The 9,991-nt window shown below is 43.9% G+C and overlaps 1 protein-coding gene across 1 annotated transcript; it reads right to left on the reverse strand.

Moving 5' to 3' along the window:
* Positions 1-475: 475 nt before the first annotated feature.
* Positions 476-6,690, reverse strand: LOC128345835 (lysozyme C, milk isozyme-like). Its single transcript, XM_053298394.1, has 4 exons — positions 6,555-6,690; positions 5,268-5,429; positions 2,853-2,931; positions 476-726 (listed from the first exon to the last, which is right to left on the reverse strand). The coding sequence occupies exons 1-4, from the start codon at positions 6,688-6,690 to the stop codon at positions 660-662; spliced, it is 444 nt and encodes a 147-aa protein (XP_053154369.1). The 3' UTR covers positions 476-659.
* Positions 6,691-9,991: the final 3,301 nt, after the last annotated feature.

The following is a 9,991-nucleotide window of genomic DNA, read 5'->3' on the forward strand; positions in this document are numbered from 1 at the left end:
TTATGTTGTGCCTGTACAGTGACCTTTAGTGATAATCTAATCCACTTTGGGCATAAATGTGTGTTGCTTGACACCACTGTGCAGCTATGTCCCAGCCTTGCTTTGGATCTCTAGGTGCTGTTGGAGGATGACTATTGCTCTTTAGCAGTGGCCAAGCAGATGATCAGGATGCATCCCTGCAAGTGCAGAAAGTAGTCTCCAGAGGCCACTACTGATGGTATCAACCCATTTACACGGCTTACTGGAAGCCACTGCACCAGCATAGTGGGCTGTATAGCTTATAAGGACTCACCAATAAGGACTTAGGTGAGTCAGAGGAGCATTGTTTGACTGCAATATAAGCCCTTTTCTTCTTGGGTCATTTCCCCCCAGAACATCAGCCAGACCATGAGATTTGATTGTGCTCAGTTTATTCAAGATTTTCAAGCATGAAACTTACAATCCCAAGCAAGATTATTTTTTTTAACCACCCTTTGTCACCCAGACACATTCCAAATAATTTTACTACATTTATTTGCAGAGAAGGCTGTTCTATCTACCACACGGGGTGCCAAGTACACTAATATTTGCATAGAAAGAACTTCCTGAATTTTGATTGTTCAGAGAAAAGTATCACATTTGTCAAGAGAAATGCTGGATTTTATTCAGAACCATCCAACTCAGACGTTGCAGCCATGAGTCCATTTTGAAAGATCTTTTCCTTTGCAATATTTTCTCCAAGCTACCCTAAAATTAATGAATGAAGGACAAACATGAGTCATATGACCATTCTCTTGATACTTGAAGGTAAAATGGTCCCCTTCTTAGAGAGATGAGGAAGTTTCCAGGAAAGTCAGCAGCTATTTGTTCATCTTCCCTCTTTACAGTGTGCCTTGACTGGGCCAGTCTAAGCATATCATGAAAGCATGTCTTGGCAAATTCCCTGTCCTCTGCATTTCCCAATATATATATAGGATGGGAGTTAATGTTATTTAACCTTCCGGAGCCCACCAAACCCACCCCTTAACATTTCTAGCATCTTCCTGGCACTCTGCTTTCCAGGGTCCTTAAAGGATGCTAGAGACCAGGTGTAAGCAAAGTGTGGCTGCCCAGATGTTGCTGAACTGCAACTACCATCACCCCCAGCTGTAATAAATTGTGTCTGGGGGCGATGGGAGATGTAGTTCAGCAACATCTGGAAAGCTGCATGTTGCCTACCCCTGCTATAGATCCATGTTGCTTTTATGCTCTCCTCCAGTTTTCTTAAACTGTTTCCCTCAATATCAAGAATGGTGGAAATGCTACAGTATAGACTTAGGAACATAGGAACATAGGAAACTGCCATATACTGAGTCAGACCATTGGTCTATCTAGCTCAGTATTGTCTTCACAGACTGGCAGCGGCTTCTCCAAGGCTGCAGGAAGGAATCTCTCTCAGCCCTATCTTGGAGAAACCAGGGAGGGAACTTGAAACCTTCTGCTCTTCCCAGAGTGGCTTCATCTCCTGAGGGGAATATCTTGCAGTGCTCACACTTCAAGTCTCCCATTCAGATGCAACCAGGGCAGACCCTGCTTAGCTATGGGGACAAGTCATGCTTGCTACCACAAGACCAGCTCTCCTCTCCTCGATGACTTCGTGACTTCAATAGTCATGACTCCAGGTTCACCTGGGAACTATTCTGTAAGAGAGGAAGGGGTGGCTGGTGCCTCCCACAGAGTGATTCTCAAAGCATTGAGAATCATCAACCCAATACAACCAGGCAGGGGCGTAGCAAGGTTGGAGTGGGCCCAGAGAGAATATTTTAAAATGGGCCCCCTCCTCACTGAAGCTCAGCTCATGAAGTAAAGAAATCTTAAACGAGGCTGAATAGTGGTAGCAAAGAGCATAGGACATCATCCTAAATTATTTTTAAAAAGATTTTGTAAGTTGTGGATGATGCAAGTCATTTAATGGTACTAGAGAAAGACATGCTGTTCTGGTAGCTCCAGGTCTGGTAGCTCACATCAGTTTCAGAGGATGAAAACAACTGAAGGAAGCCCAGGCGGGTGCGCAGCTGGGGAAATCAGTCATGTGACTTGCCTCTGGGGAGGGCCCCCAAGGCAGTGGGCCCCCAGACAACTGTCTCCCCTTGCCCTATTATGGCTACGCCTCTGCAACCAGGGCCTGCCTGCCCTTCTCCTTTTGCCCTTCTCCGGATGTCATTTTTGTAAGTAAACGCCACGGCAAGAATGTAATGACCTACAGTGATAAGAACCTGTTCCCAAGCTGCTTGCCAGCCTTCAGTCAGGGCTTTGCTACAGAATAGATTAAAGTATCTAACTAATATATAAACCCTTAAAATGCACCAGGAAAGATACAACGGCATGTATTTGGGCTACTGAAGTTTAATCTTTGAATCTAAGAACTGCCTCCCCAACTCCTGCTAATGCTGTGGATGGAGACATCTTTGAAGTGGCAGAGCTTTTGTATTTAGCAGGGGGACAGCAAGTGCCCCCATTCAGTCCAACCCAGCATTCCTCCAGTGGTGGTTGCTGGTGTCTCCCTTGGGTTTCTTTTTAGAATATGATCCCCTTTGGGACACAGGGTTATTTCTCATTCCTTTTTCTTATCCCTTTTGCTATGTAAAGCACTCTCTCATTTTTAACTGAGAAATTGTAATTAATTATTATTAATGGCTGACATGATCTGCAGCCCTTAGGTGACTGAAAGAGCATCCTTTAGCCATCAGTGCTCACTGAGGAAGCACCTTTTAGTTGTTACCTGCACAAAGGTCTGGTGACAGTTCATCCTCTTACTCTGCATGCTGACAAGGCTAAGTTTAGTGTCCCTCTGCTTGTAAGTTTCAGTAGGAGCTAACAAGAGGTGGACTCACCAGGCATCCATCCTGTTGGGGTCACGGACGATTCTCTTAGCACACGCAATATCATCTGTGATGTCGTCATTTATGAATTCTGTCAAAATATTTGTTAGAATACCAAGGAGATTATTGGAAATTGCTAGAAGGGCAGTGGCTTTTTTCAGCCCCACTGTGCGCAAGCATTCTGTCTGGTAAATGTGGCATGCCAACAAACATAAAGAGATGTTCTCAGTGGCCATGCCACAAGTGTCAATGTGCTTTCCCTTTGAGATCCTTCCAGCTCCGAAGCTGAATGGTCTTTGGGAGGTTTGTAACACATTCCTCTTTGGGTTGCTATTCTGTTACTAGGCTTGTACTCTGTGTGTGGTGTAATTTTAGTGGATACAAATGCAGATTCTGGGATTTTTCAGGATCAGTAACTCAACAGCTATTGTTGTACAAGTGGACCTCATCACCCGCAGCCCCAGCATGCACAGCTTCATGTATCAGGCTATGTGCACCCGACTTTGGTATACACAGTTAAGCAGAGGGTTAAAATTTGCATAGTTCCTGGGTCATTTCCTCTGAGGTCATTTCCGCCTACCACTTTGCTGAGCAGAGTCACATTGTGGCTCTTCCTTGGGAATTTCTAAAAAAAATTTCACATAAAATACCTGAAATTGGGGGTTTGGGGGGCGTCACTGGACAGTTGGAGACCCGTGGAGCATGGTATAGCACTTTATTTTATTTCTGCTGGTTTAAGTTGTTTTTTGCCCTGCAAATAAACTTAACTCCCCAATTGCCATTGACTCTATGCCTCATAATCAGCTGTTTCATTATCTGTGGAAATCAGTGGGAACAAAACCCCTGCGGAGGTCCACCTGTAATAGCATTAGTACTTGACACAATGCATTCACATGATTTAGAGCATTGTGGCCTTCATAATGGATCCTTGCCCAACTTGGCTGCTTCTGTCTAGCAAGGAAATGGTTGCAGATGGCCTTGTTAATATCATTAATTCATTGTTGAGGGAAGGTAGGATGCCTCCTTGTTGTACAAGTGGCAATGATTAGACCACTTCTTAAGAAGCCTTTCCTAGATCCCTCAGTGATGGATAGTTGTAGGGTGGTCTCCCATGGTTGGACAGTGGTGGCTAACCACCTCCAGGCGGTTTGGGAGGAATCTGATTATCTAGACCCTAGGCTTTTGTACATTTTAAAAACTTCAGTTAGTTCAAAATGCAGCAGCCAGACTGGTCTCTGGGGTAACCCGGAGGCACCATATTATGCCTGTTTTAAAACAGTTGCACTGGCTGCCAATATGTCACTGGGTAAAATACAAAGTGCTGGTTATTACCTTTAAAGACCTGAATGACTACCTTAGAGAGTGGCCTTCTTCTGTATGATCCCCATCGCATGTTGAGGTGATCTGGGGAGGTCCATCTCCAGTTGTCACCAGTACGTCTGGTGGCGGCTCGGAACTGGGCCTTCTATGTAGCTGCTCCTGGCTATACTCCAGGAGCACTCCTGGCTAAATGGCAGATATCTGCGGCTTAGGCTTGCTGTTGGCCTTTAAGAGAGCCCTAACAACTTACTTGTTTGGCCTGGTCTTCCAAGGTTTTTAAATTGTTCTTAAGCATTTTGATTGGTTTTAAATGGTTTTGAATTGTTTTTTTTTTTTTAAATTAATTTTGTTTTTAGCAGTGTGTTTTAAATCATGTTTGTTTTTATGTTTTTAAACTTCTTGTACACCGCCCAGAGTCTTTGGATGGGGTGGTCTAGAAATTTAATAAATAAATAAATAAAGGATGTGTGAAAGCCCATATGATCATATGTTGGGAACTAAACGAGCCTTTTCTCATGCAGGCATCAAGGGCATATACAAAGTATGTCATTGGCAACTGGTTTCAGTTAAGGGAGGCAATGTGTTGCATTGTCTCCCTTCACAACTGTGGGAGAAGGAAGAGGACAATACATTTATAATGCCTCCCTCTCCTACCCTAGTATGAATTTTGAAAGAGTGCAGTAAGTGATGTATCTGATGTCCTTGCTTGGAGGAGAGATGGTGATCCTTGCTTGCATCTCCAGCAAGTTACAGTTACCACTTCAGTAAATTTGGGACAAGAAGAGTTTGCCAAAGCAGGCTAGTCCATCCCCTTGCTCTGCCAGCAGCAAGGTCCTCAATGTCTGAGGAGACGTTAGGGCAGTCCGAGACTGAGGCTAGTGATGTGACTAACAATCTGGTCCTGCTGTATGGTTGCTACAGTGGAGAAGCAAAAGTGGTGGGTGGTTTGAGGACACAGACTGTCTTAATGGGGGAGGCTGGGAAATGAAGGTGCCAAGTGGGCAGGTAGCAGGATATTTGGAGGGGGAAGGGCTGGACAGCACGCATCCTGTTTGGAAAATTCCTGAAGCTTTTAGACAGCTAATCCTCTAGTAACAAGTTACTTACTGCTGCATGACGACTTGCAACCATTACTTGTTTTGCCTTGTCCATTGGAGCACCACCATCGGCTGTTGATCTGGAAAATCCCATAGTCATGGCTGCCATTACTGTTTCTTGGCCCTACAACCCTGCTGTTGAATCGACTTTCATAATAAGCCATACAGACCCCTGGAACAAAATAAGCAGGAAAAGGGTGATGGGATGGGGTGGGGTAGGGTGTGTGGGTTGTGTGTGTGTGGGGGAACAGTCCCATTTTCTGAAAGCAAATAATTAAAAAATGTTATCTAAAAATTTAGTCCAGCAAAAATATATCTAGATTTAGAAGGTCAAATCATAGCTAAACAGAATTTTCCATTTGATTTTCCAGGACCACTTTCCCACATAGCATTTTTCATTGAGATCACATATTCCTCCAGATGTGTCTAATGGAACTTGCTCCAGTGCAAACACAGTGGAAGTGGGATGGAATTTTCTGCTTTTTGGCAGATTAAAGGATTGACCATGCTGTAGTTCTCAGTGGCTGGCAACCAAAGTAACAGAGCGAGGACAGAGGCTGCTCTCAGTGCAGCAGGAAAGTTTCCCTAGCACCGCTTTGCTTATGCGCAGGGGGAGCAATTTTCAGTGATCTACTTTGTGTCTGGAAATGCCTTGCATCACCCAGAAATATGACCCTGAGGGCTGCATATAACACTCAGAAACATATTTTTAGGTAGCAGAGAAGATCACTGAAAATTGCTCTCCACTGTTGATGTGGGCTGAACTGGAAAAGCTCTCCACAGCATGGGTGTTTCTCCCTGGAGCACATCCACTCTATTGCTGTGTTGAGATAATGAATCTGTTTCTGGACTGTCCCATGTTGGATTACAGGGGGCAGCTCACATAACTGACAAATCCCCCAGGAAAATAGCACTATACATTAAAAAAACCCCAGCAAATCATGGAGAAGACCAGGCAATCTACCCTCATGGGCTACACGCTGCATTTCCTCTTTCTTTCCTGATAGAAAAGGAAGGGGAGGTACTGTATTTGAAAGGAGGAAGAAACTGGGGTATATAGTTTTAATTTTAAAAAAAGAGAGAAAGAGATAGACACAAATGGGGTGCCTATTGCTTCTGGCAGCAAAATATGGGCTGACATGGAACCCTGCTCAGTTCTCTCACAAAAGAAGATCACTGAGATGGGAGAATATTTTTGTGGAGAGTGAACTGTTTCTTGACTGCTCCCTCTGATTTCAGCTCAGCCCCAGAAACATATGAAATTGCAAGAACAGAAGAAAAGACAGAACAAACTCACAGTTGGCCAGGCTGTAGCCATAGTAGCGATCCATCCCATGCCGTTTCAAAAGCCGAGCAAGTTCACATCTCTCATATACCTTGGCTTCATTCACTGCAATGAGCAGGCAGAAGATGGTGAGAGCCAGAACCTTCATCACTGCAGATTCACAGGAAGGTGATGCACAGATTCGTTGAGATCCCAGGTGGCTTTTATAGTCCAGAGTTCCACAATCTGTCATCTGTTCAGTTAGCAGGAACTGCCATCATTGTGAAATAAAACGTGTAGCTGTTGCCAATTTTTTTTTAAAACCCCACAGAAATTTCATAATTGTGGGGTGAGTGATTGCCTGTCAAAATTGTGATGTTAACATAGGAAGAAGCAAAAAAGAAAAACCATGGTTCAAAAAGCAACTTAGGAAATCCCCTGACTTCTTCTTATAATGTTTATTAGGGATAATTAGAAGAGGGAAAAAAGCCAAATAAGTATACGTATAATTTATTAATGATCTTTCAAAAGAAAAGATCAAAAGAAAGATAGATAAACTTTATTACAGTCAATAGACCAGCAGAAAAGATACACAAAAAGGCAGTAATTCAAGGGATATTCAACTTAATAATCTCATGCAGGATATTGATAGCAGCTGCCAGAAATTCTGCCACTTTATCGGTGATGGAAAAATTCCAATTGATAATAAGTTAAAATAAAACTCATCTGGTCAGCCCAAATAATTGGTTGTAATAGGTATAATAAAAAGAGATCATATATTGTGATAGTAAAAACCATACAAAAGAATATGTCATTGTTTTCACCATAGCTAAATAACAGGGACCAGTGTGCTCATTGTAAGGAATATTCTAAAATCTTCCCTCATTGTTAGCACTCTCCGATGGTTCAAGACTATGAGATTAGTGATATAGCTTGCAGGAGTAAACCTATGGATAGAAATCAGAACTCTCAAAAGTATCATGCATTGAAACCAAGCTCTGGTCTCTTTGCAACTCGGTGTCCCATATATGTCGCTTAATAATCATCTTGGCTTTCTGATATCCCAAAGATATTAAGTATTGAGAGGAAAACCCACAGATGGATCATTTTTCCTGCAGAGACCTCCTCCAGCAAGTTTGGAATGAATCTAACAGTGTTAATGGAGTCAAACCAACCGGGAAAAGATCAGTGTAAGCCAAAAATGAAAGATATATAGCAAAGCACAAGCCTCAGCTGAAATTAAACCAGATTCTAAACGTAATGATACATTGGAGATACAACACAGCCCTGAAAAAAATGCCCTCAGAAATTTTGATTGAACGATCTCAAGGCAATTCTAGTCACTGTAAACACAAAGTCATGCTCCAAACAGCAACTGAAATCAGAGGCGCTCTTACCTCTGGACATTGGGGCCCTAGCTCGTGGACTCCAAGGCCCAGGGGACCTCCAAAGCTCCAGGGTTCCTCCTGCTGCTGCTGTGAGCTTTCTCTTCCACTGCTGCTGCAAGGCCAAACCGCTGATAATCTAGCCACCATGTGTGTGGGGGCTGAGGTGAGCAGGCCTCCCCCACCCGTGGCGACGGCGGCGGGTGGAGCGGCCGCTGATCCTGAGTGTCTGGCTCAGCGGCCTCTGAGAACTGCGAGGTCCTCCGGTGACATCACAGCCTTGCGACACTCTATTCTAACTGAGCAGGCTCAAAGTCATTGGTGGAGAGGGATACTGAGAGTGTTACTTGGACCAGCGTTCCCTCTAACAGGGATCCCCAGATGTTGTTGACTTCAACTCCCATAATCCCTAAGCAAAAGCCATTGCAGCTGGGGATTCTGGGAGTTGTCGTCAACAACATCTGGGAACCCCCGTTAGAGGGTGCACTGACTTGGACCCTCCACAATATCCTACCTATTCCGGAAGCAATTGGGTAGTTCCAGAAATGGGGTGATTACAATGATTACAATGGAAGTGATGAATAGGTTCCAACCAACTGAAGGCTATGTTAGTTAATGTGACCATAGCAGCTGTTAGAAGGCGGGATGCCCCATATAAAACATTTACAGAAGCAGTCACCTGAGCAGGAGAGGTTGGTATTTATTTATTTTTATTGTTTACATTTATATCCCGCTCTCCCTCCGAGGAGCTTAGAGGTACATGGTTATTTTTATCCTCACAAGAAAGGGAAGAAAGCAGTCCTCCACAAAGAAGAAAGGGTGTCTGATAGAACCTATTCAGGCAATGACGAATAGGAGGGCACCAGGTACACTAAGGGAAATAAACATCGACCCAGGGAAACAGTATGGGAATAATAAGTTTGCATCTAAACCCCTGAGGCCAGCTCTGCCTGTAACGAATGGTAAGGTGCAGAATTCTCTGGTGGAACAAGAATTTACCCCTTGTGAGAGGGAATGCCTAGTGTTATTTGGGGGCAGTTAAGCATTGGCAGTAGGGATGTGCGAAACGTTTTGGATACAAAACGTTTTGTACCCAAAACAGCCTGTTTCGGGTGTTTTGTAGACAAAACAAAACAGCCATTTTCCAGATCCAAAAGTTTTGTATACAAAACAAAACGTCCCAAAACGTTCGGCTACAAAACATTTTGTTGTTTCGGACCTCCATTTTGTGGTGATCTCTGAGTCAGTCTCCATTTTGTGTTTGACATCTCTTTGAATTTCCCACCCTTCCAGCCTTCTGATCAGTGACATAAATCATGGGCTGACCTGCTGGCAATTCCCTCCTTGTTCCCCACTGGCTCTTTTGCTTCTTCCCACTCTTTACTGACCCCACATTGGCCAGGCGAAGGGTTGCTAACCCATGGGGTGCTGGGTTCTGCTGTTTCTGTGGTGTTCTGAGTGTAGATTCTCTGGTAGCAGATGAGAGTGGATTCTTGTTTTTCACTGAAAATCTCATATGCTACCAGAGAATCTACAATGAACACCTCAGAAACACAAAACCCAGTACCCCACAGGCTTGTGGGTGTGGGGGTGGTTGGCACCTTATTTGCACTACACAACCCCTAGCTCTGGGCAACCCAGTGCCCCCCAAATGGAATTATGGGGCTGCTGAAACCTCCATTATTCCCCATGGGAGAAATCTTAAAGACACGTAAACTTCAACAAATCAAAAAAGATCAGCCCTTTGCCCAATTCCTTTGAAATAATTCTGGAAAGTTTCCTTGCCCCCATTGGGCACTACCACCCACCACATTCTGCTCTGGGTCATCCCTTTCCCCTTGATTTGAAGCGATACATTTGCTGGAATCCCCATTATTCCCTATGGGAAAATTCTTAAAGATGTGTAAACTTTTTCACCAAAAAAACCCAGCCCTTTGCCTAATTCCTTTGAAATTTGGGTGGTAGCTTCCACCCATTGGACACTACCACCACCACCCACTTTTTTTGCCCTGGGACCCTTTTTAAAAATCCAAATCGATTTGGATTTGGAAAATTTGGCTACAAAACAAAACAGGGCTGATTCAG

This window comes from Hemicordylus capensis, chromosome 2, assembly GCF_027244095.1.
Source record: "Hemicordylus capensis ecotype Gifberg chromosome 2, rHemCap1.1.pri, whole genome shotgun sequence".
In the NCBI taxonomy this organism is placed as follows: domain Eukaryota; kingdom Metazoa; phylum Chordata; class Lepidosauria; order Squamata; family Cordylidae; genus Hemicordylus; species Hemicordylus capensis.